Consider the following 26831-nt stretch of genomic DNA (forward strand, 5'->3'; position numbering starts at 1 on the left):
GGATGCTGTTATACAACCAAGTATCTAGGGAGATTAATCCTGATTTTAAAGAGGGAAAAAAAACTGTGTATGCAAAAATGCTATTTAACAGGACAAGAAGGATAGCAAAGGAAGCCAGAATTTGTGCAAGACAAAAATGGATGTTAGAAAGCACTATTTTACTAAATAAAGAAATTACTAGAAATATCAGACATTTGGGGTCCAATGCCAAGAGATGCTGAACAACTAATAATTCCCACTGATATATGGAGTAATTCCATCAAAGAGCAAGAACTGTGAATGTTCCTCACATATCAGGAGCAGGCCTATATTGGGTACTACGCAGCTGAGCACCAAAGACTTAAGGAAACTAGATAAGGTGATTAGAGTCAGAGAGAGAGGAGATATAGGCATGGAGAATTAATGGAGGTACATGGCATACAAAAAGCAATATTGTACATGTATATAATACTAATTTAATTTTCAACACTTATGAGAATATTATATGGGACTGTCAAAGATCTTACTAAAGGTGATGAGGCAAGCTTACAGAACAGTGGCAAGGAGAAAAATGAATGGTCTAAGATAGTGCCAAATTAATAGAAGAGGTAAGTAGGAGGTCTGAGTTGAGTTGATGGAAGATAGTGATGTTTGAGGATTCTCTTTCACCCACAAGTGTAACAACAGAGCTCTTTTCCTGATTTAGTTCAAGACCCAATCCTGATGTTCAGATAATGAGTCAAAACTGCAGGGTGGAATCTGCTTTCAATGTTATATTTATATAACGTAATATTTAAAATTGTACAATTTCAATTAACCAAAAAAGGCTTTTACATTTTTCTGCCAGACACAGAACTTTACTATATCCAAATGGATTTGATTAGATTTAACTGAGGAATATCATTAGGAACTACAAAACCGTGTGTGTTTTGTAAAGTACTAAATACTGTTGCTTATCTGAATTCCAGAGTATCGATTGCAATTCCTTTTGAGATTATGCTTCCTTTTATGTTGGCATAGAACCTAGAAGACTGTGGGCATGCCAGGAATAAATAATAAATTTTAATGGGAGATTGGCCCAAGAAAGCTTCGATCCCAAGTAAATATTATTAAAGTGTGTTTATTACAAAGGAACTAGAAAATTAACCTTAGAACAGTACATGTAACCTAGCACATGAGTATGTGGTAGATACCTGCCTAATTTATTGCTAAAAATACTAGGTTGTTTTTTGTTTGTTTGTTTTACTGTCACCAAGCTTACAACTACAACTTGGGCAAATTTGTTATTTCCAATGAAAACCTGTTTGCAGAAAGAAAGAAAGAAAAACAGCAGCAATCAGTATCATGTGCTCAGTACATTTTTAATACATTTTTTTCCAAGATCTAATATACAAATGCAGTGGTAGTAATACATTCTTCTTATGTAAGTTTGGATGGAATATGTTGAAATCTACTTTTTGTATTTTATGTAAATAATCCTCTAATGCAACCTAGAGAGGGAAAAAAAAAAGGTTTAGTCTGATGTGTGCAAACAGCAGGGTGTGTACAAAGAACAACAAATTAAACTGCATTCTAAACATCAAAACATTTCTGACAGTTTATGAATGTATAGAAAAAAATGACTTTGGAGAAAACTACCATTTTTTAAAATTGGAATTAAATCTATTTATCAGCATCTACAGTCAAGGATCTATAATCAGAACCTTACATCTCTAGTAAGCTCCTATAAAAATGTCATAACATTCAGAGGTATGAAGCATGCACAACTCCAATTAAATACAAATCATCCACAATACTGTATTTAGTACTTCATTGTTCTAGTCAAATTAATTGTCACAAAAATGAATCTATCACTTAAACTGTATTGCCATACTTACTGTATAGAGAAAGGCAGGACATGCTTTACCAGGAACATTTTTACTGAAGGATCGGGCCTGAAAGGAGAGGGGAAAAATACTGAGCAGAGTATAGTTAATTATTTCAAACTAAACCTCAAATACCAAATTTCATGGCCAAAGCTAGCATGATTTATCATAAGCTTCAGTATTTCATATTTGAATGTACAGCAAGGACAAGTATAACTTTTCAGAACACAGAAGGAGGCACTCCTCTTTTTAGAATATATAAAAACAATTGCAAACCAAAAATGAACTGTTGTGTAAGCTTTTTATAATTCTTATGGCTTTCAACAGACAATGGGATCCTTCTTGGCCCCTTCCAAGTCCTGTGGAGGGGTCTGAGACAGTGGATCCAATTGAAGGTTTGGCACCTAAGCTTCAGCTACAGCTGGGGGGGGGGGGGGGGGAGAACCCCCAAGATGCACAGATAGGTATATTTAGTTGCATCTAAGAGCATACATACATGACAATGCAGTGCCTTGCAGATACCCAAGTTAACTTTCACTAATTATAATACCAGGTACAGCATCACTAGCATGGCACTGTGTAGGCACTTATGTAGCGCTTCTCAACAGACAGGTACGTTAGTCTGGATGAAACAGCATACTACTGCTGCTAAACTGCTTCCAATACTCAAGCTACTTGTTCAGAACTAGCTAGGTATCTCTAGATAACATTGCATTTTGCTATATAGACACATCCTAAACAATAAATTGGAAAAGAAAAAAAATATTGTGAACTTTAATATGACTCCATTTATAAATACAGCATCAACAATTTCCTGAAAGTGTCTGCCTCTTTAAATATAAGATTCACCCAAAGAACCTTGTCTGCCTATGTCCTTAGACCAACACGGCTACAACGTATACCTCTGCCTCTTTAAAAACACTGCAAACATCAATCCTTGAATTCCCTAGGGAGGGAAGCAGTGGTTTGTCTGCTTGGGAAGAGAGGATTGTTGCTTTTTGTTTTCTTTTTCCTTTTCCTCACAGCCCTCTGAAAGACTGCATATCTAGAATAGGAAAAGGATCTAAAAACAGGCTGAAGCTTGAATGGCAGCTTTCACAGCCCTTAACTGATATAATAGCTAAATCTCAGTTCCTTCCAAAGAGCATAATATTTTATTTTAATGTGTCAGATGACACAAAGCATAAAGAAGATAATAATAAAGAAGGATTTATTTCTGCTTTTTAGCTCAACTTTAATTAAACCTCCTACACTCTGATTGGATGTAGTTAAGTTATGTCTACAATCATGCCAGGGGAAAAAAAATCCAAATTCAAGATAAGCTTACACTATTGACAGTTAGTTACACTACACCAAATAGAAGTTGCTCTGAGACATATGAAAAACCAAATGCCATCTTTCAAATGCCAAAGATGGAAAATATCAAGGTTTTGAGCAGAATTTGTATTTTTAGAAAGGACTGTCCAGGCAATAGCTGCTGTAGAAATGACACTCATCTTCACCATAGCTTTGATAGCTCTCACTGGGTGTTTTACTCACAATACTCTTATATAAATTTGTCATCACTAGCTTATTTTGCCCTCTACTGGTCACTGGCCCAAGTTCCACTCAGAGCAACTGAGTGATCAGTTTCTCTACCTGCTATGTTCTATTTTGGAACTATCTGACCTCCAAACCTTATACAGCACAGCACTACAAATGTACCGGAGAGCACGTTAACTATTCTGTCTGTAGGATTATCTTTGTACGTCCTCCCAAGTTCACCCTTTTGTAATATAGTTTCCCCAGGTGCCAAATCAGGATAATACCCACTTATCCCTTTCCTCAGAGGAAGCATCATATGGATTAATTGACACTGATGCAACTTTTAACATTTTAAAAGCATTATACAAATTAAACCCTCACTTTATTTTCACAGGAGTCCTACTGACATCAAAGTGCCACTGCTATTAAAAGCAGAAGAGTTGTGGTGATGCTGTAGCCATAATGGTCCAGAAAAAATGAGACAAGCAAAGACTTTTGTGAACATTATCTTTTATTGGACCAGCTGTATAGTTATGTCAAATTGTAATGAATTATGACAATAGAGTAGGCAACTGTTGATCCTCTGGATCATGGTGTACATGTAAGAGGCCTAGCCAGGTGCCTAATTAATCTGCTTGTACAGAGTCCTACGACCATCACACCAAGACCTTCAATGCATAAGCCTAAGCAAGAGAATGGAGGAGTAGCGAGTGCCTAAGACCTACCATCCCCACTTTAGACCACTAAGGCAGAATCCAAAGGCCAGACCGAGTCCAGATGTTCAGTTCCTCAATGGTTGTAGCTTGTGCCACTTATTTATTAGTAAGATCTAACACCTCAGTGAGGGCACATTTCTGTCAGGCTGATGTCCCTTAGCCTTTCTCCAACCAAGCAGTACCTACAAGGTAGTGTGGGCTAAGGTTTTAAGGTGCCCTATTACTCACCTTACTCTGAGGGTTGCAACATCTTGATATAAGAGCTACCCCACTACAAATAGCCCCACCACACTGCCACCAGGCCCTCCAGTGAGGTAGTTTACAGTCATACCCAGAACCAGACACTATAACTGACTACAAAAACACTAATTTGAATTTTTTAATGGATTTTTGTTTAGTGAGCATATAAAAATATTTTTGTATTCAAAACCAGTGGATAAGAGCATGTATTAATCACCACTATCATTCAGAAAAGAGTAAAATGCTATTTTTTGGTACAGTCTAGTAAAATAGACCTTCAGCTGGTGTAAATCAGCAGAAGTCCATGTACTGGATTGCATGCTTGCAAGACTGCACTAGGATTCTGGTTATGATTTACCAGACCAATGTAGCTCAACCTTTCTAGACTCAAGGCACCTGTCGATAGACAGAAGTCACCCCTCCATAACTGAGTAGCACCCCATTCAAAACTATTTTATTATAGTGCTTACCTCCTTGCACAGGTGGGTAGTGGGGGACGGAGGATTGGCCAGGGACTGAGCCAGACCCCACATTTATCTCCTCCCACCTGGCTGATCACCTCACATCCCAGTGCACCCTCCAAAGGATCTTGCAGCACTCCTGGGTACCTAAGTGCCCTGGCTGAGCATTACTGACTAATTTTTTAGTTTAGGATTTTTTTAAAGGAATCAATCCAGATATTAAACAAGAATTGTAGAGCAAAGTTATGTGTACAATTGTATTTGAACAGTCATTTTTTAATATATTTACACACAATCATTTTAAAATTAATTTTCCTTGCTCAAATAGTTTCCTTTGCCCTTATACAATACTCAGTTATTTCTTGTCATTGACTTATATTTATTCTAACTGCATCTATTTCTTTACTTGCATTGGCCATGCTGTCTTCTTGGAGATAACATCAAGAGTGACAGATGAAAATATTCACAAATATCAAAAGCAATCCTGTCAATAGATTTACCTTGCTGAATGCATCCTTGCGCTTGATATTTTTTAAGAGGAATTGTTCCTGGAGATGCAATTTGTTATTTATTGATATTAGGTTATAGTGAACCCTTGTGTTGCCACCTGTAGCTAAGGCTGCCCACCCTGTCTGTGTTTTCAGCTGCACGTATATATTTGCCAAACTAAGAGTTGCAATTTATTCTCCTTAGTATCTTTCTTAAGCAAAGTGTTTTCCCTCCCTCCCTCCCCACCACCCTTTTTATTTTATTTTTTGGAAAGTTTCAGCTAAAACAATACTTCAGCCACTTTTGAGAAAGATGTTGAAGGGAAAATGTCTTGCCATTTTTCTAAGTATTTAAATACTGTTCCAACTACTTGGCTTAGAAAAATCTAATGCCTCCTTGTTTGGTGTTCCAACATACTTTTATAAGCATGTTCATTGTATTTTATTTTTATATGTGGCAAAATAAGCATATACTGGCTTCCACAGTCCTCTCTCAGCAGGGGGATAGAATCCAGGAATCCTAAATTCAGTCCCTCTCTCTAACCACTAAACTCCACTGCCAGGGAAATAAACCAATATCCTGTCTCACAGCAGGCCTCTCCTGTGTTAACCACTAAATGCTATCCGCCCTCAAGAGCCATGTACAGAACTCAGGAGTCCAGGCTCACAGGTCCTCCCCATTTGGGAGCTCTGAAGGAAGAGCCTTTATCTTCTGTTCTAGATGTCCCAGCTGGGATAGTCCCCAAGACAGCCATTCTGCTCACTACCTTGTGGGCTGGGCCAGCCTAGATTGCCTTGCTGGCACCCAGCTGGAGCTGGCACCATTCACCATCTCTCAGAGAAGCTCAGCTGATTTCCAAGAAATCCTGCAGTGTCCTAAAGGGTGGTTGGCTCTAGTCACAGGGGCACAAGGACCCCTCTCCCCCCAGCCTCTCATCCCATGCCTGTTACTCACCATGCTCAATGCTCACATGCCCCACTACCAGCCATTTTCATATGCAGGGCCATGCCTGGGGGGAGAGAATCAGGCCCTGCACTTTGGGAGGCCCCATGGACAGTGCCATACAGGCTCTGCCACTGCCGGCTTCTGTAGGCAGTCGCCCACCTTCACCCCCCACCCCCACCCCGGCTCTGCATAGGCTGATATGCCCCAAGCCCCGCACACCCCTAAGGACAGCTCTGCTTATATGGGCATGAGCACAAAACCCAGGGCCCAGTGCAGACAGCTGCCCACCCTGTCCCAGAAATCCCAAGAATTAGAACACGTCCCCACCACCACCCTAGTGAACAACTCTGCATCAGGGAAGCACCCTCCTCACAGTGATGTTTTTGACCCAGTCCCAGACTTGATGGGCACAACTGACCATGTGGGTTAAATTGATCTGACTGATCTGGGGCAATGGGGACAAGGAGGGGATGGGTGTATTAGGATACACAGGCCTGTGGGGCTAAATTGAGGTAGCAGGGAGGAGCACATAAGGATACTAGGCTGCAAGGATCCCTACAGTCTTCCGCTGGGACCCTTTCAGGTGCACAGTCTGATTGGAGTTGAGGGGACTGGAAGCAGGGGAGGAGGGAATAATAGATTGGCTATGTCCCTGGTTCCAGTCTGGAACAGCAATTTTTCTGTCCCAGACAACACAGACCTTCCCCCGCCCCAGGTTTCCTGAAGGGCTGACTGATCTATAGCATCATCCTTATTATCAGTTGCAACCACCACAGTTGTTAACATGTTAACTGCAGAGCTGTCTATCTCAGCAGGGGTACTCAGAATCAACTGTCCCCAAGCACCCCAACTGGGCTGATTTTGCTATATGACCTCCCCAAATGAGGGAGATAAACAAATGGAGAAAAAAAAGAGGTCTCTGTGTAGATCCTAAATTAGAATTTACACCAGGGTGGGCAAAATACAGCCTGCGGGCCAAATACAGCCCACCAATTGTTTGGATCAGGCCCACATATGCCCCTGCAGCACTTCACATGGCACCAAGTCCCACTGGGGGCAGCCCACACTGTGCTCCTACCCATGCCTACAGTCCCCAGTCTGGGCCAGTGCGCAAAGTTTACCAGCAGGGCCACTGCCCCCAATACGGCTACAGCCACCTGGGTGCTGCTTGGCTCCCTTTGCCTCCAGCGGCAGCTCCTCCTCCTGCTGCGCTGATCCAGGCGGAAAGGAAGCTTCAGCCAGACAGCTCCTGCCCAGCATGTGGGGCTCCAGCTCTTGGCTGCCTTCCATCTACTCAGCCACCCATGCCAGGCAAGCAAAGTGGTGCAGCATGGTGCGAGCTGCCCTAGGTGGGAGTGGGCAGGGCTCGGCTCATCCCCATGCAGAATGCCATGGGGGCAACTGCAGACTGCATTGCCTGAAAAAGCTGTGCTGCATGTGCCCCCTGCCCCCTCCCCTCACCCCTGGCCAGCTCCCAGGCCCTAGCACACAGGCAGTGCCGCCCCCGCCCACACACACACTACACCCCCTCACATGGCAGAGGCAGGTAGGGAGCAGATCGCAACTCTGTCCCAGGCCCCAGCCCCATGTTGTCTACACCCTGCAACTCCACCCCATGATCCTAGGCTTGCCTGCCCAGCCCTCTCCTGAACACCACTCCATGCCCACTCGCAGCAAAATCCCGCATAGGGAGTTTTGGTGAGTTGTTACAATGCGGGAGGCGGTGGGCTCACCCAGTCTGCAATAACTCCCTATGTGGCTCCTGGGCCCAAAAAATTGCCTGCCCCTGATCTACACAGATTAACTGATCCCTGTGAAAAAAAATCTTTTATAATGCTTGTTTGACAGTTATTCTAATCAGGTTGGCTTGAGGAAAAAGCAATCCATTAAAGAGTCCCAGTACAGTTCAGTGTATGGTATCATGCTTTTTCAGGAAAAAGTGTTTGGCAGTAAAATGCAAAATATTTTGTATTCCTGGCAGCTGTTGCACCTGCACTACAAAATTCATGATGCAGTTCCTGTATAGATGCCATCTGTAGTGCTGATCCTGGAATGGGATCTGTGCAGACGCACCTTGCAGCCCATTGCAGAATTTGAGTCTATAGTGCTGTGCAGATGCATGTGCCCTCTGGCATACCAATGTGCATCAAATTTGCAAAAGCATATAGTGGCACTGATCTTCAGTCAGGGCTGAAGAGCAGGAATCCCTGTATACCTCAGCCTCTGGTCTCCAGAGTTTCCAGAGGACAGCTGAGTACACAGAGGAGTGCTGATTGGCTGTCTACCCTACTCTCTCCCCCTCACCACCCCAGAGGATAGGGGAGGGCAGCAGAAAATTATGAGATGCTGGATGACTGCTAGAGAGTGCAGATGTTTCAGAAGATGCTCAAAATGCAACAATTTTTTCTTCTTCAAGGTTGCTTTTGAAGTACTGCTTTGGCCAAGAATGTCTGCACCCGTGCTATCTGGCACGCTTCACAGACACTTAGCAGCTTCAAACAGTGCCTAAGTCCAGGGTGTCTCTCACAACAAGACTTCAGTAAGTACTTTTGCAGAGTTTGAACTCAATGCCCTGCATGTCCTCTGACAGCACCCATTCAGAGTTCACTTTGTGAGTTTTAAAGCAAGTTTTTAGTTTATTTTTGTGCCTTTTATTCTGTACCATAAATGTCAAAGCACAAAGCTGCACTCCTCAAAAGTAATCATGAGCATGTTAGCAAAGTTAGCAAGGGCTGAGTTAGCTTAGACACTAAACATCACAGATCAACTCCAATTGGAAAGGCAAAGTGTTTTTAAAATCTTTGGAATTGTGTGTACCCAATGAGACACGCCATCCAAAACCACATTATGAAAACACTCCAGAAAATTAACACAGATTATGATATCAACAGAGAGAGGAAGCTCACGTGTTCTAGATGGACGTGTGCCTGACTGGCAATGTCATAAATTACGTCTCTCACATTTTTCTCTTGATGGCATCTTATGAAATCCTCTTGTGAAACACCATGCTGAGAGCAATGGAGGGCAAGGGGACAAAAAAAAACAAAACACCACAAATCTCACATTTCATCTTAACAAAAGTTTAAAAAAAACAAAAAAATCTGGCAACCAGACTACCAACCCATATAAAATATCCTAAATGTTTATTACATGTTTTTTAAAGTTAGTCAATGGGAGGCAAACTCTAGGGAAGGAAGGGCATCAACTGAGTCTTCGAATAAACTGGATCTCTAAATATCTTCTAGTGAGTAGGGATAACTGAGCTAGAATTTAAGTTTTGGAAATCTGAAATCAGTTACTTGTATGCCAAGTTAAAAAGACAGACCACAAGATGCTAGGCAGAATAAAGGAAGAAAAATATCAGGGATGGTTACTGGGGAAAAAGAGGGTCTGTTTCATGAAGCAAGATACTGCCATATAGCTGGGCATGTATTACAAAATGTTACCATGTTTGAACAGTTATATGAAACTATGCTAACTGACAACGTTGACCAAGAATTCCTGCTTAATGCAGATCAGGACATGTTCAGCATTATGTTACCTAACCATTTTTTTCAACACTGTCCTCACTAGACAATTCTGCCATGTTTGCACATGGGAACACAGAAACATGGATTCAAGTGGAACCAGAAAATTCTGATAGCTGCCAGGTTACTTTGTGTTCCTGCAACTTTCTCTCGCTCAGTGGCATGATTAGGGGTGAGTAAGGAGGACACAAACCCCAGACACTAAATGGGGAGATGCCAGAACAGAAGCAAGGGATGCTGACATGGCCACTGCTATTCTGTAACTCCGGCAGCTATAGGCTCCAGCTGTGTGGAGCAGGGGAAGGAGCCAGAGGACAAAGCCAAAGGACAAGTGCTCTTGGGTTTTGGCTACTATGGACTCTGGCAGAGCAGAGCAGAGCAGGCAAAGGAGCTGGGGTGAAGCCAAGGTGTGCTAACCCACTGCCGTCAAATGCCACTCTGAGCAAAGAGATAAAGCCCTTAATTTGGTGGCACCCATGGGGGGGGGGGGGGGGGAAAGAAGGGAATAACTGGTGTAAGATTTAATTCCTTGGCTGGGGAGTACCTTCTCCCATACCTGCCTGGACCCTAGCAGTGGCAGAGGAAATAAAATCTTTTAGCAAAACTGCTACTGGATTTAAGAAAAAAAACCCCAAAAGAGCTAAAATAAACACATAAATAAATCACTCTAATCTTACCTCCCAAAAGAAATAAAGCAAAAGGACAAATACCAGGTCTATGGCAGAGGGCACCTGGTAGGGAGACTAAGGCACAGGAAGCGAATATTCTCTTACCAAAAGGAAGTAGGAGACTGACACTTACTTTCTGATTTAGGAAGAAATCTCTCTATGAAGGTAATTAAACAACAGGTACACTAGAGGGGTTGTGGCATCTCCAACCTTGGAAGTTTTTAAGAGCAAATTAAATAGACACTCATCTAGGATGGTTTAGACAAAAATGATCTTGCCTGAAGCAGGGTGTTGAACTAGTTGGCCTCCTGAGGTTCCTTCCAGACCTATTTTCAATGATTCTGTAATCTAATAACATGTTCTTGTATCAAGAACTGAGAAGTATAGGTTAGAGGCAGTATATTGGTTGTTTCCAGTCAGTATTTTCTTACCAACATACAAATGTCCATAGGAAGAAAAACCTTTCTTCTGTTGATGTGATATGGAGTTGATCGTAGACAGGTGACTATACCCTGCGCTTTCCCAATGTGACTGGCTGCATGATCTGCATGGATGTCCCTCACACCTGCGTTTGCAGACATAAAAGTTATAAACTACATGCACTCAGGCTGCTCCACCATTAGTTAACATAGTAATGAGTCTTATGAAAGTCACACATTTGTTTTTTGCTTAAGGCACAGGTAAACCTATATCTTAAACAGTATTAGGTCTTGAAGCAACTTGTGAACACCTCAAAAGTGAAAGTTCTGAAGTAGCACAATGATTTTTTAATTCTGGAATGAAATCTCTTAACACTAGTTACATATGACTTTTTGCATTAGCACTGCTGGTCCAACACAGCTGTACATGTTCAACCCCCTAGCAGAACCCCCAAACACCAGCACAGAAGCTGACTTGTGTTGGGGTAGCTTACCCTAATGCACCAGTATAGCCACAGAACTACAGAGTCCCCACTGCAGGCAGTGCCTATGATCAAAGACAACTTTTCAAAGAATGTTTTGATTTTTTAGACATTCCAGTTCCTACCAGAAAATCATTTGGACAAAAGATTCCTGGCCAGCAACAAAACTAAGGCACAGAATCAATCCAGGGCAGGACCAACATTTTAAATAACCCCTGGGTTAGAGGGCTGGCAACCTACGGCACTGGACAGCCTCTGACCCGAACTGGGTCAATCCAGGCCACAGCCTGAAAAGGTTGCCAACCCTTGCTTTAACCCATTAAAGTGGCTTTGTGGAAAGATGCAGTTAACAGGGAGAAAAAGGAAGATCCACGGAATTACAGACAAATCAGATTAACTTTGATACCTGAAAGCTATTGGAACAAATTGATGGATAATTTTTAAAGCCATAAAGGAAAACGAGGTAATCAGAAAAAGCCAACAAGTTCATAACTTTGTTACAAATTCTATCAAACCATTCTAATTTCCCTCTTTCCTGGGATAAGCAGCCTAGCAGATAGTAAGGAAGCAGTATATGAGGTATATGTTAATTTTAGTAGGGCTTCTGACAGTCCCATCTTTCAGGTCTCATAAACAAACTACGGAAGTATGCTCTAGCTCAGGAGCTGGCAACTTTATAGCAATGGTTAGCCAAATTAAAAACGGTAAGTTTGAAGGCAGGCCACTGTTTGTGACCTGGCAGCTGCCACTGCTCCATGACACCCCCCCAACCACCTTTACAGACCACTCTGGGCCCTGCACCTTAGGTTGCAAACCTCTGGTCTAGATGAAATTACTAGAACATGGGTATACAAGCAGTTGCAGGGGGGGAAGGGGAAGGCAAAAGGACCTTAAGGAGTAATTTTCAATGCCTCAAATTAAGAAAACATTTCAAGTGGGATCCAACAGAGATCTGCTTTGGGTCCAATACTGTTCGAAATTTTCATTAAGAATTTGGAGGTTGGACTAGAGAGTACATTTCTATTATTCATAGATAAAGCCAAACTGGGAAGGGAGAGGAGGGGTGTTTCATGTACTCTAGTGGACAGGATTTAAATTCAGATAATTCTGGCTAAACAGTAGAAATAATGCAAGATTAATAGTAACATGAAGCAAAAATATTCACTTTAAGAGGGCACAGAAACTGGAGAGAGTCCAGTGAGGAGCAATTTCCCTACAATGTAACATGCAAAATTATATTTAAGGTACTAATGTAACTAGTCTAATTTAGATACACCTGTTTTCAATGAGGTCTCGCTCAAATTCATAATTATTTTATTTGCTACATATCTGAGTTTGGGAGGGAGAGATCCCGAGTCCTAAGGGAGAAGGCTAGGCTTCTACTTTTGTCAAATTCACCTGAAATAACATAGCTGGTAAAGGGAGAGGAGAGGAAGGAAGGAATTCTGAGACCAACATGAGCAATCTAGAATTCTCTAAAATATGATCTAATTAAAATAGGAAAGTCAGACTATCAGGAAGATCTTTCCCCAAAACATGGGGTAGACTCTTACTAGCAGTGCTAGAAGTATAGGTTCTAATAGTTCAGGATTCAAGAACTATCTGGGTAGTCCTCACTTTGTTGCTTCCTATTACACAAAGGCACACTGTGTTCAGCAATATACAGACAGACACCGTCTAAACCACAAAGCCCTTGCAATCTTCACTGCCTTTTCCCTTTTTAAATGACTACACTTCTGTTTCAGTGACTAAGAGACTATGCAGTTAGCCTACACTTTGGAGTTTAATTTATGTTTATACTTACTGCAGTTACATTTAAGTAAGATACACAAATTTATGCTGTCTGCACTAAGTTCAATTTCAATTTCAAAGGTTAAAGGACAAATTTTGCAAAGCACTAAAGGATCCAGATGTGCAGGCACATGCAGTCTGTGGCACCACAAACCTATTTGCCATGCCACAACTGCACGTGTTGCTCATTAAATCATGTCCCACACTGTTAATTTACAGTGATGGGGCAAAACTTGGGGGATTTCCCAATAGCATACCAAAAAAAAAAAAAAAAAAAAAAAACCTAAAAAAAAGAAAGGGGGACCCAAAGCACATCAAAGTGCAGTGTGCCAGGACAACTGTGGTGTACGCCCTGGGCTGCTTGATCCCATCTCCACGTGCCACTTCCCAGCTGGCTGGGGCGCAGGGTGTGTCAGCATAGGGGCTGCCTGCTGTCTACCCTGCACTGAGGCACCCTGTACCCCAGCCAGCCCTCCTGCAGTACATGAAGCAGCAGGACAATGTGTCCCGCTGCAAACCACATGAGCAGGAGCATGCACTGCAGCACAAAGTAGTGGCACAAATTTGTTTGTAGCTGCACAAATACTGGTGCAAACACGCCCCTGCTCATGTGGACATGGCCAAATTGTGCTTCCACTACAGCAAATGTTACCTTTGGATTTAGTGAAAGCAGAATCAAGCTAAATGCTCAGCACTTATGAAAGTCCACCATTATTTCATAAATGTAGAAGCAATAATAGTGGAGCTGATAAACTCTTAGTAAAAATCAAAAATAAGGAAGCACATACCCAACATTTCCAGTGTGAGATATAAAAGAGCGCTCTGAGTGTTCTCAGCATATGTTTCAAGCTCTTGGATGTTACGATATGCTCTATCATCCAAATTTTTTTCCTGTAGTTGGACCATGGAACATGAATGAGGATGAATCTATATTCCAGTGTAAATATAGACTATTTGAGTCGATAAGTAAATCAACATATCCCCTCATTAGTATGAAGGGAACAAAGGTAATTTACACGAGGGGGTGTAAAGAGAATACACATATACATGCAGCTATACACATTAAAGTACATGTTTAACAACATGTCTGATCACAACCAGATACAGTTAATGTGGTGACCACAATTTCTGTGGATTTAAATTCCCCTTCTGCAATGCTAAAGTAACAAGAAAACAGCTATAATTATTTATACAAAGTTGCTGCAGAATCATAACCTTAGTTTTATGAAGATACTAGAATGGTCCTCTGCTGTGATGTTTAAAATGCTTTCACAGCAGGTACAAGCCAATGACTAGGACACAAGGATGAGACTCGAAAACAGGATTCAATTGCCTGATTTACTACAGGCTCCCTGTGTGACCTTTCGCCAGTCACTTGTCTCCATGTGCCTTAGTTCCCAATGGGCATGTCCACACGTTGCCCTACAGTGACACTGTTACTGTGCCAGGCTTTAGTACTTCCTTTTCGAAGTACTAAAGCATAGCACAGTAACCGCCCATACGGCGCTGTACACGCAGCACATGGTTATTTTTAGCAGCTACTTCGTTGTAGCAGCGTGCTATCACAGAGGAGCACGCCGCTATGGTAAAGTAGCTGCTGGTCATGTGTAGATACCCCTGGACGCTACTTTGCCATAATGCATCACTGCAGCAACGTAGCATCACATGTAGATACGCTCTGTATGTACTATAGGAAATATAGTTCTTCTCTTCCTCTCCTATGAGTTCTGGGAATAAAAACATTAAAGATTATTAGCTGCTCAGATACTCCAGTAAAAATGGTAGCCAGGTGAATACCAAGATATATATCATCTGAAAACCTGACATTTGAGCTGAGTCTACATCTTGCCTTAGTACAAAACTATACAAAAATGTTCTATATTAATTTCTAAAAGCCATCTGGATATGAGCAGACAGTAAGAAGGTATAAGTATACAGGAAAAGAATGATTTTAAAAGACTATCTAAAAAGAGTTTCTAACTTTGACTTCTCAGGAGTTTCATGAAATTGTATCTCTTGAAATCCTACAGTGTATAAGGACTGACCCTCTAATCTCTAGGGCAAAACTCTCTAGGGCTGGCACAAAGTCTAAGCACAACTTAAGACCTTGGTACCCTAGATGTAATCACTCCAGGTGAAGACTGAGACTTAATTACATGGTGGCCTTGGAAAGCACACAGTGATATTGTACGCAAAAAAAAAGCAATAGTTTCCAGAGCTGTCAACCTCCATCCTTCCATGAATGCTATTTTTTAAAGGAAAACATGGTGTTTTGTCCTCCATGCTGGCCAAAAAGGCAGGTGAAATATTAAAATGGAGTTGTGAAGAGTGGCCTTTTTTTAACCAAGGGAGAAATTTAAGATAGTACAGGATGCCAGGGCAGAGGGCAAATAAAGCCCTCCTACACATTCACATTAAAGATGGATAGAAACCAGCCATAGAGCTGTTACACATTTTCAAACACTAATCTTATAGGCTAGTTGGCTCTTTTCGTAGCTGGATAGTCATTTTATCACATGATAATTATTTTGCATGTGTGGCTGGTATAAATTTATTGTGCAATTACCCAAGTATTCCGTCATATGCAACAGGTAGAGGGCCTTACTATTCAAAGGGTTGAATACTACTATGCAGAAAAGAAAAGAAGAACTATTTTGGTCAGATACATACGATTAACAAAAAATCAAATAGGACAAAAAAAATTCAAATACACACAGCAGATGAAAGAATTACTTACTCGTTCATCAATGATCTTCATAAGCCACATTTTAGTCAACTGATGTTTTTTGACAGCCTGGAAATAATCAAAAATCTTTGTTACAGTTTAGAAAATTACACCCTTAATCACAACTTGTCATAATTTTCAAATTTGTGTTTTATAAAATGATTTTTTTTGGTTATTAAGAGTCAGATTTGGTTTGCACAGTATTGATTAAATCAAGAGGGAAAAATAAGGTAGTGACAGGTCAATGGAAAACAGTTGAAAAGTTTTAGAATGGAGGAGCAGTTTTCTTTAAACTAAAGTCTCTCCTTCCCACAACTGCTGAAATAAAGTAGAATCTGAAAATCAAACCTATTAGGCAAGTGAAAGAGAAAGCATAAATATTTGTTTTAAAATGTAATTTAAAGTCTCCACATTTTATTCATTACAATCCCACAAAATGTTTACAGAACACTTTGTTCTCTTTGAAAAAGAGAGTATCATTTCTTAAGATATGCAATAAAGAAAAAGATTTTACATGTGAATCTTCAGAACAAATGTGTGTGTACTATGTATCAGAGGTGTCACACTCAAGTGAGTAAGTGGACTGCATCCACTCTGCAAGGCTTCAGGCCATGGCTGCCAGAGCTGTTGCATCAGTGCCAGTAGCTGTTCAACCCCAGACATCACAGCTACCAGAACTGCTTTGTCAGCACAGCCAGAATGTGGGAATTCACAACACTGCCACTTGTTGCCAATACGTATGCTAAAATGCAGTGAAAAGCTGGAAATCATATGCCAAATGACTATCAAAAGCCTAGCAACTACATTAACTAAGAAAGTTACTTCAATTGGTCTATAACACCAGGTCTGAGGGCTATCCATGAACTTGGACTGCTTTTTCAAACTATTCTTTCTGTACTGCCTGCACTAGTGATTTTATCTAACCACCTGCCTTTTTCAGCAATTACTTTCTATGAAGACCGAAACATGCAAAAGTAGGATCATCCCTGGTGTGCGCAGACACATAGGAGGTAAAGTCACAAATTCGGGAATTAGGAAGAGTGCACCGTGACAGTATAATCCAATGACATTGTTCATTTGCCTCAATATTCCTACCCTTCACCAGAGCAGATAGAGCTTTCATGACCCTGCGGGTCCTGCAGGGTTCAGTCCTCGGACCGATATTATTTAATATCTTCATCAGCAATTTGGATGGGGGCATGGAGAGCACCCTCTCCAAGTTCGCTGATGATACCAAGTTATGGGGCAAAGTTAGTACACCAGAGGGCAGAGAGCAGATTCAGGCCGACTTGGACAGGTTGGATCAATGGGCAGAGAGAAATAGGATGCAATTTAATAAAGATAAATGTAAGGTACTCCACCTGGGAAGGAGGAATCCCCAGCACACCTATAGGTTGAGGAGTGTCCTTCTCAGCAACTCAGAGGCAGAGAGGGATCTTGGAGTCATAACTGACTCCAAGATGAACATGAGCCGGCCGTGTAACGAGGCCATCAAGAAGGCCAATCGCACCTTGTTGTGCATTAGCAGGTGCATGACTAATAGATCAAAGGAGGTGATGCTCCCCCTCTATGCGGCACTGGTCAGGCCACAGTTGGAGTACTGTGTCCAGTTTTGGGCACCACACTTCAAGAGGGATGCGGAGAATCTGGAGAGGGTCCAGAGGAGGGCCACTCGCATGATTAGTGGCCTTCGTGATAGACCCTACGGGGGGAGGTTGAGAGAGCTGAATCTCTTCAGCCTTCACAAGAGACAGCTGAGAGGAGATCTTGTGGCCGCCTATGAATTTATTAGGGGAGGTCAACGGGGAATAGGGGACGTGCTGTTTACTAAGGCGCCCCAGGGAGTGACTGGGAATAATGGGTGTAAACTAGTTGAGAGTGGCTTTAGGTTAGATATTAGGAAGAAATTTTTCACAGTAAGGGTGGCCAGGATCTGGAATGGGCTTCCAAGAGAGGTGGTGCTATCACCTACCTTGGAGGTCTTCAAGAAGAGGCTGCATAGTCACCTGGCTGGGGTCATCTGACCTCAGTCCAATTTCCTGCCAGGGGCAGGGGGTCGGACACGATGATCCATTGTGGTCCCTTCCAACTCTACTATCTATGAATCTATGACTCTATGAAATGCTTTTAATCTTTTGAAGATCTGGTTCACCGGCTTGTTTGAAAATCAGATCTGTTTGGAATGTTTCATGCATTTGCTAACTTCCAGAGAAGCCAGGAATGAAAGCAGCTATTGTTGCAGGAAACAGGCGAGTTCCCTCCTTTACTACATTCCCAAATTGATTTGCAATTTGGAAAGAGCAGCAGGATGACTGACCAGCAGGCCTACCCATATGTGCATCGTGTATGTATTTTTATCAATGTGACATTTGTGAGACTTACTCTCTCGAAAGAAACCCCTTTTTTATACAGGTCACACCCCAACAATAAAGAGAGTTAGAAAGACCACATTTGGACATGTTCAAAGCCACTGAAGCTACTCCATTCACACAACCACACAGGAGGGAAGCTTTGGAAAGGAAAAAAAAAGTTAGGCTTTGCTAGAGGAAGTCCCTTCTTGGAAGGAAGACAAAGACTTCTTTGGGCAAACAAAGAAACTGGCTTGTTCCTGGGCAGTCTGCCATGTACTGGAACAGTGACAGAAAGCAAATAAGATGCAAAAAGGTGCATACAGACTACCATGGAAGGTTACCAATACGAAATATTAACCTTTACAAAGGCCCCTAGTCTGCCCTAGTGGAACTATGAATCTACTGTCTATTACTAAAGTCCAATATGTCCACCAGCTTTCATTTTAACAGGAAGGGTGGGGGGATGGGACTGGGCAGAGGGGCAGTTCAGGAAGGGTTCAGTGCAGGCAGATTCATTCCCCATGACCCAACAGGCAACATCTGTTGGGTTGGGGGGGGGGCGTGCTCTAACTCTTGGCACTTTGGGTACAGACAGAAGTGCAGCTCCACACAGAAGTGTGATTGAGAGCGATTTCCTGCACCATTTTAAATGTGTTAAAATGGTGCCTTGAGATGCTTTCATGGGTGCCCCAAGATGACCACAATGTTAGCACTGTTAGGTCTGAAAATGCGATTCACAAGATAAACAAGAGATTTCAAATAAAAATCCATAGCATTAAAAACATTTTGACCTATTGTGGTCTTTTGAGCTGTTTGCAACAAAGAAATTGCTCTATATTATTTTTCTATAGTCAAAAAATGAGTTAACACTAAGAACTGGCATATCCAAGGGGTGTCTCAAGTTTAATGAGGTGTGCTTCGAGTCTAAAAAAGGTTGAGAACCACTGTGTTAGAGCTTTGTTGTGGCTAACGCACGTGTATCTCATTTGAGTCCAAGGCATCCAAGAATTGCACTGGATCTCTTACAGGAGAGACAAGCAGAAATTTGTCTTTGTTTTATTTCTTAGCACTGCCAGTGGTTTCTCTTTCTTAAGAAAGCACTTTCTGTCATTGAAATATGATTATAAGTATAATTTAAATGTGACTGTTGATAGATAGAAACACGTGCTTGGTTGTAACCCTGAAGAAAACATATACAAGAAGGGGCCATCAAACCAGCAATGCCAAAAATCACACACATGAGATTTTGAAAGTGCTCTGATCCATCCCAAGAGACAAAGCAGACTGCAGATGTGGAATCCTTTTCTCTAACAGGACTTGTAGTGTGGCAACTCCAATTCCAGCATGTTTCCCTATTGTCTTGGCTTTCAGGTATGTTAGAGGTGGATGGCTCCTTGGATGGAGAGTCCAAGATACAGTGCCCATTTTTCTGTAGCAACATTTACTGGATTATCAGTAACCTGACTTTCCCTAGGCAAATGCGGCTTTCCACAGCCTGATTAGCTGTTTGGATCTAGAGAGGCTATATCTCCTAGATGGGAAGAGGCATAAAGAGCCTCATCACAGCCAGGGTTACTGGCAGCCTCTTTCCTGGTCTCACAGCTTACAGATCTTGATACAGTTACCCTGTGATCTGTCTTAGGGATCAGTCTCTGGTCCTAAAACAACAACCTGTCCCAGCTGGAAGTCAGAGCTATATAGAAGCGTGACAGCATCCCAGCTGACTTCCTGCCTCTGGGGCAGGGGGCTGGACTTGATGATCTTCTGAGGTCCCTTCCAGCCCTAATGTGTATGAAATCTATGAAATGTCTGTTACACCTGTGTGAAGTACAGGCATTCATCTACCCTCTGAAATAGTGGGGTCCCAACTACAGTGGACAGGTTTGATTAACAGATTTTTATGCCCTCAATCACAGCCAGTGAATGTGCTAAACTGCAGGTATGCTGGTGTGCAGAGTTCTAGTGCTAGGATAAAGTTGCACAGAGGTGTCTTGGAGAAGGTGTATGAAAGTCAATAGGCAAACTCACACCATACCTTTCCACATAATTCAGCATACAAAGCACAAATGATGCTTTGGGCAAGTTCCATTATCCCCTACCCAGCTCATTAGGGAGTCACAACTTTGAAAAGCCACATATTGCACATTATAGTTGTAGCTGTTAAGTGTGTGGGCCTCTTGTATTTTTCTTTGCATGTTCTACTTTCTGTATTAGTCTCTATGCTCAAACTAATTTGTCTTCCTTCAGTTCCTAATCTCCTTTTACACAGGACTGGCTCAGGCAACTTAATTTAAAAACTCTAACTCGTACCAATTTTATACTCTTCGCTAACGATTTTGTCCTTCATGTGGCTAGAAGGCAAATTCTCTAATCAACAGTGTTCCAACTAACAGCTACACTTCCCTAGTAACTCCTCCCTAGGTATCAGCCTCAACAGTGTCCAACCCTGCCTTTTTGGCTTCTAAACTGTTCTCAGTATCCCACCCATCCCTATTGTCCATTATCTGTATAATACAAAACAGGGCTAGAAGGCAGCAAAATGCATATAAAACTGCAAACATTTTAAAAAGAAAAGAATAATTAAAGTTGATTTTTGGAAATGGAACATATATCTTACTTTCCATAGTTCTATAGCAACCGGTTGATGAGGTGGGTTATCACAGTATATATCTTCCACAGCTTTCCTCCAAAACTGCATTCGCATTAAACCTGTAGTTTTCTGTGTTATAGAATCTTTAATCTGGAAAACAAGTGTATTATATAAAAAAAATGTGAAATTTTAGTCTTGTGTTCAGACCTTAGCAAGGGCACTCTATGCCCAAAAACTTGTCCAACTGCTGTCCCAAGTAAACAGTGGGTCCAATAAAAATATTACAAAATTTTTTGCCTCCTGGAGGAATTTATCTTATTACAAAAGAAACAGACAAAGGATTTTATAAAAATAATTCAGTAAAGATGGTGCTTGGTTTTCTGTAAATTTGGTCTTTAAACATCTTCCAAGTCATATCCACTACATTTACTGACTGCTAAATCTGCTGTGCCATGGAACACACTTAGTTGTTACCATACAATACCTATACTATAACAATGCCCAAGGCCCCTGCTTGGAAACACGGCATTTAGAAGAATCATTTTCACCAACAAAATGAGTCTTAAGTCTATGCAGAACATGTGGGAGAACCCCCCACAACATATTCCATATAATTTTTCTGATGTATAAATGTGCTTTTTCACAACTCCAATGGGAAGTCACTAAAGCACTGCAGGCTTTCATAACTGGGGCCAAATCTCAACTGCTGCAGAAAACAAATTTGATACTGACATTCCTTATCAACAAGACTGCTAGCCAAGCTGCAATGCCAGATTTCAATTTTTTGTGTTGATGTGTAAAGCAGAATGTTAAATCATTTGCCGCTCAGCTCCTATAAGGCAACATCTGTAAGATTCTAAATGCCTACCCAAAGATGCTGACTTGATCTCCACCATAGGAACTGCAGACCTTTAGCTAAACATAGCCTTATTTTCAAGCCCATGAAAATGAACTGGAGCTGCAAGTGGAAGGTCTCAAGATGGAGGTCATAAATATTCTGCATGAACTTAAACACCATGAATTAAGTCCTGGCCCCTCTGAAGCCAGTGTCAAAACTCAGCGGGTGAAACAACAGAGATGGGATTTTGCCCCCTGAACGTAGCACGTCAAGTGCTTGTGAGCCGTGTTGTTTTTAAATATTTCTCCAGGTGTTTTATAAGCTAAATTTCCTGACACTGTTGATTTTAAGTTTAAGCAGTTCAAGAGGATATGCTACAGTTTAATGTTATGGCATTTGACTTTTTTTAAACAGGCATTATCAGTCTCTCACTAGCTGTACGGTATTCTAATAAGCTTAACAACTACTGTAATTAATGCTGAAGATAAATTGTTCCCCAAAGCCAGTGTCTTAGAGAAACAGAAATATTTCACAAAGAGGAGCTAACATATTACCCAAATTTTCCTGTACATTAAAGCAACCTTTTAATTTACATTTCAGTTTCATCACTCTCTAACAAAACACCAGATCACGTGTAAAAAAACCAAATAACCTGAACAAGCTATTAAATACTAATTTCAAAAGACAAGTGTATTACACTTGTATTTATTTTACCAATTCTTAGATTTGTGTGTTGTTTCAATCACTGAGATTATAGACAAGTAAAACTATACTGAGCCAACAGGAAAAGATTTAGTATTTTCAAGCTGATTTGTTGCAGCTGTTTCAGGTGTTTATCCATTAAGTAGAAACTAAACCATGGCAAATTAGCAGCCATTTTGTTCCAGTTTAAGCTGTCCCAGTTTGCTCCATTTACTGTAGGACAGGAGCACACATGAAATACTTGATATATGAAACACAAAGGGCCAGATGATGTGCACTCAAGAGCAGTAATCTTTACCGAACTCCCGTTTTATATGCCTGTAGCCCAGGGGTGGGCAAAATGCAGCCCGCTGGCCGGATGTAGCCCGCCGGCCGGATGTAGCCCGCCAGGCCCTTCTATCCAGCCCACAGAGCCCCTAAAAAATTTAGAAAATTAATATTTATCTGCCCCTGGCTGCCTTTCACACGGCCCTTGACAGCTTGCCAAAACTCAGTAAGCAGCCCTCCACCCAAAGTAATTGCCCGCCCCTGCTGTAGCCTGATACAAAATACACATTTCAAGGGTTCAACATGTCATTCTTCTGATTCCTAAATTTTTCTCCTTATTACATGAGATGAGGTTGAGCCATAAAATCTGGATCTGGATTTCAAATCTACAAAATTTATGTCCTGGCCCAGTTCTGCTTACACAGAAGTCTGCCACTCAGCCCAGAGGGACATCAACCTCACAGAACAGGCAAGGTTCCCACTTCTATTTTAGCAAGGGCAGCATTAAATTCTACCACCCATTTGCCAAGAGACCAGGCAGTAAAGCCCAACATGGAATTGTACTTAATCAACACATCCCCTTGGCTTTTCTAGTTGGGTCTTTCTGGCAAGCATTACTCACTCTTGTGGGCTCTGGCCACATTGCAGAGAGACTACAACAACTCTTTTTTATTATTTATTTAATTGCAAACTTCTCTCCTGGCAGATTTGTTGTTACTTAGTCTCTGCCAAGCTGGGAACAAACCTATCCTCAAGATTTTTGGTTTGACCCTTTACAGATCAGAGGCAGCTGCACAGTTCAAAACCAAGCACAGATTCCAAGCACCCACAGTCTCTCTCCAGGGGCATTTGGAGTTGGAGGTTTATGTTGGAGTATTTGGTCATTACCCTTTGCAACATGAAACTTTAATCACAGCATATAACACTTCTCTGTAGCACAGTTTAAGAGTCTTGAACTTCTTACTTTCTATTTCAATCCTGCACAAACATATTTTAATACCTGCCTGAGCCAGTTCCACATTAAAGGCTTTCAGTGCAAAAGCAGAAGTGCGAGATTCTGCAGGCAACAGTAGAGAACACAGAAACCCTTCATAGTCACATTTCCTATAAATGACAAATGAAAAGAATTATACATTGAGTGTATAACTTTATGTAAATTGGGGATTCAACTGGCTAGCACTAAATTCTTTCTAAAATAACAGGCAGCTCTTTCTTCGACTAGGATTGGCCAAATTTGCTTTTATTTAAAAAACAAACCTTAAAAATACCACATTGTATTCACTCCCAAGGGTGAAGATGTATATCGTTTGAATATCCTCTGCACCAGAAGGAGGAGCTGCAGATCTTTCAGGATCAAATCTTAATGTATTTGTACAAAGTCAGAAAGCAATTCTGTGGCAGTGCTGGAAACAAAATCCAGACCTCCCAATTTCCAGTCTCATTTTCTAATCATGAAACCACACTCAGAGTTAATGCATCTCACAACGCTTTCTTTAGCAGCTGGCAGAAGAACACTTGCTTAACCAGCAGAATTCTCATTTGTTGGCAACACGACAGTATAAAGGTTCCCAGATGCAGAGTTCTCGCTGCTGATCTAGAGGCATCTACACTTCTTTGCCACTTGGGTGTGCCATTAAATTAGAAACAACTACAGTGTACAAGCCTTTATCTGAAAATGCAGCCAACAGAGCAATTCTTACTAAAAGCAGTACTCAAAACAGCCTAGATAAGTAAGTTGCCATTTTTTAATACTTTGTCTATTTTCCAAGAGCTTAAAAATCAGTTACATCTGTATTAGAATGAAATCCGACATTCAAAAGCCCAGCCTCTAACAGTGAGAGATTATTAGGCACAACCTAAATTTACTCAGTCATACAAAGTGATGATTTTTTCCTCTGTTTTTAATTATATCTTTGTTTCATAGAAAGGCTTAACAAAAATAATTTGGCAGGCCATTGTCATTCAGATTATTTTAGTGTCCAGCAAAAAAGAAAATTATATTTTCAGAGTCAAATTGTTTGGATAAAAATAGCAGCAAGCAATTTTTGAGTGTTTTCAGAAGAGTGTTTCAAAAATTATTTGGACAGCTACTTTCTAAACCCATCTTAAAACCTTACTGAAAGCCCAATGAAGCTAAAGAAAGATTCCTCTCAACTTCAGAGGGCTTAAAAGTACACTTTCATAGCTAAAAACAAATCTTATTCATTTAAGACATTTTAAAGAAATACCAGTAGGGTATTAAGGGTTTGGAGACCTTGTTTCCCCTAGCGCCCCCCCGGGATAACAAGGAATAACGGCCACAAATTGTTGGAGAGTAGGTTTAGATTAGACATCCATAGGAACTACTTCACAGTTAGGGCGGCTAGGATCTGGAACCAACTTCCAAGGGAAGTGGTGCTGGCTCCTACCCTGGGGGTCTTTAAGAAGCAGCTCGATGCCTACCTGGCTGGGGTCAATTGAGCCGTTTTCCTCCTGCCCAGGCAGGGGGTCGGACTTGAAGATCTACAAGGTTCCTTCCAACCCTACTTCTATGATTCAGTAACTTGAAAGCTCTTCTGTAATTTGTGTTTAAAAATGAAGTACATGCTAGTGCATCCACCCTTGCCAGTAGTTGCAGTTTTGTAGTCACATTTTCCTCTTTTAAATTATTCTCTCCTTTTGTTCCTATGTGAAAGTTCCACTAACCAACAGAGGAAACAAAGTGACAAAGAATAAACAACTACACAAAGTACCCAGTTGGAAAAACAGATTTTTTTCCTCCCTCCAATAACTTTCAGTCCTATTAAGCTTTGGGTTGTGCTTGTAGCAAGAAGGAAGTTAAAAACTGTTTCAGCAGAAATGCCGTTTTTAAGCTGACAGCCCTCTTTCTGGATTTCACTACAGGGGAGAACAAAGTTTCAATCGTTTCAGTGACACCCGCCGTCTTCATTTTAAATGTTCTCACTGTTTTTAATCAAGTTCTGCCTTGGCTCTTAGCATCTGAAGAAAGTTGTCCTGCCTGAGGATAAAATAAGGGCCTTATCATATGTGTTACAGTATCCCACCACCCCTCAAACTGAGGACTGATTTTAAAGGTGAGCAGAAAAATAAAAATATGTTTTTAAACAATGGGATCCATTTATTCTGTTTTAAATATTATAAAGAAGTTTGGAAAGATCTCTTAACTGTATGTTTTCACATTACAAATCCATCCAGGAAATGTCCTGAAAAACATGATAATGATCGGAGAGCCGTGAAGATGGCATCAACATAGAAGCAAGAGCCTGAAAATTGTTAGAGGGAAAGGTAATTTTAGTCAACCAACTCTTACTTTTCATTAACAGTGATTTAACATCAGGAAGTAATTAACATTTTGGAGAAAGGACATCTTAGTTTTAGCAACATGCCATGACAGGATGTATATTAGGAAGCTACTGATGTACGTGTCAGATCACTGATGCCTCTCCTACAATGACCTGAGAAATTCACTAACAGACTATTCTGGAGCAGTTTATGGCTAATTAGAGTATGGTTCCTTTAATTTTACATTTAATTTAATTTAACAAAGAAAAAAGAAGAACAGTTTTGCAAATCTTATACAATAAATCCTTTCACTATGGCTCAGAAGCCAGTAGCTCAAAATAAACAATGAAGATAGCATAAAAAGATATTTATATCTCATAGCCTTTGGCCTGCTAATCTGACTCCATTTGTCTGCAACCTTTGTCTAACCTTCATCTCCCCTTCTAGAAATGAAAAGGCTCCCTGAACAATTTGAATCCTTTTGCTTTCCTTGATGTTCCCAGAAGCCCAGCTGCCCTGTCAAGTTGCTTAACAGCAGCTGTTTAACTATTTTTTTTTAATGAAAAGGTGACTGTTCCTGGTAAGTTATACATCTGCCCCAAAGCCCTGGGTAGAAACTGGATCGTGAAATGCAGACAGCTGACACTAGCGTTTTACACTAGCGTAAGTTTAAAGCATCTGAAGAGGCCTGCCACTCTTCAAGTGGCACTTTGGGCAACAGTTATAACTCTCATACACACCCTTTCTGAGCAACCCCTCCTCCAAGATCCTCCTCTCTTCCCCCTTATCAGCACTGCGCTCTTACCTTTACACGTTTCAAGTGAGAGTCCGGAAAAGACTATTTTATTCCATTAGCGCAAACAAATGCAACTTGTGGAAAATACTTTCTTTGGCTGCAACCTGAGACTTAACCTCCCCTCCATTTTTATTTTGAGCTCGCCAAGCTGGGGAAGCAACTAATGGGCTGCTG

General features: G+C 41.2%; 1 protein-coding gene across 6 annotated transcripts; it reads right to left on the reverse strand.

Annotated features, from left to right (window-relative positions):
- Window positions 1–1315: 1315 nt before the first annotated feature.
- Window positions 1316–26688, reverse strand: NDUFAF6 (NADH:ubiquinone oxidoreductase complex assembly factor 6). 6 transcript variants are annotated; one of them, XR_003093170.1, is made up of 11 exons: window positions 26667–26688; window positions 25745–25842; window positions 23580–23683; window positions 20800–20922; window positions 15844–15900; window positions 13895–14033; window positions 10846–10979; window positions 10693–10762; window positions 9126–9227; window positions 1857–1913; window positions 1387–1469 (listed from the first exon to the last, which is right to left on the reverse strand). XR_003093170.1 is itself a non-coding variant. In XM_025199431.1 (9 exons), exons 3-9 carry the CDS (start codon window positions 20884–20886, stop codon window positions 1341–1343), a joined length of 705 nt encoding a protein of 234 aa, XP_025055216.1. In that variant the 5' UTR covers window positions 20887–20922; window positions 23584–23683; window positions 25745–25842; the 3' UTR covers window positions 1316–1340. The 6 variants fall into 6 exon arrangements, 5 of the variants coding, with proteins under 5 accessions (XP_025055216.1, XP_025055215.1, XP_025055212.1 ...); XM_025199431.1 differs by lacking the exons at window positions 10693–10762; window positions 26667–26688 and having other exon boundaries at window positions 1316–1469; window positions 23584–23683; XM_025199430.1 differs by lacking the exons at window positions 10693–10762; window positions 26667–26688 and having other exon boundaries at window positions 1316–1469; window positions 13895–13997.
- Between the last annotated feature and the right edge of the window lie 143 nt (window positions 26689–26831).

Source organism: Alligator sinensis, unplaced genomic scaffold (genome assembly GCF_000455745.1).
Source record: "Alligator sinensis unplaced genomic scaffold, ASM45574v1 scaffold273_1, whole genome shotgun sequence".
Lineage (NCBI taxonomy): Eukaryota > Metazoa > Chordata > Crocodylia > Alligatoridae > Alligator > Alligator sinensis.

Coding starts and splice junctions, on each gene's coding strand:
- NDUFAF6 (XM_025199427.1), bottom strand. CDS start 23,600: ATGTGGAACTGGCTCAGGCAG. Junction 14,034..15,843: donor TGAAGATCATTGATGAACGA/GTAAGTAATTCT, acceptor ACTGGAATATAG/ATTCATCCTCATTCATGTTC. Junction 9,228..10,845: donor CTATGGACATTTGTATGTTG/GTAAGAAAATAC, acceptor CATTGCTCTCAG/CATGGTGTTTCACAAGAGGA.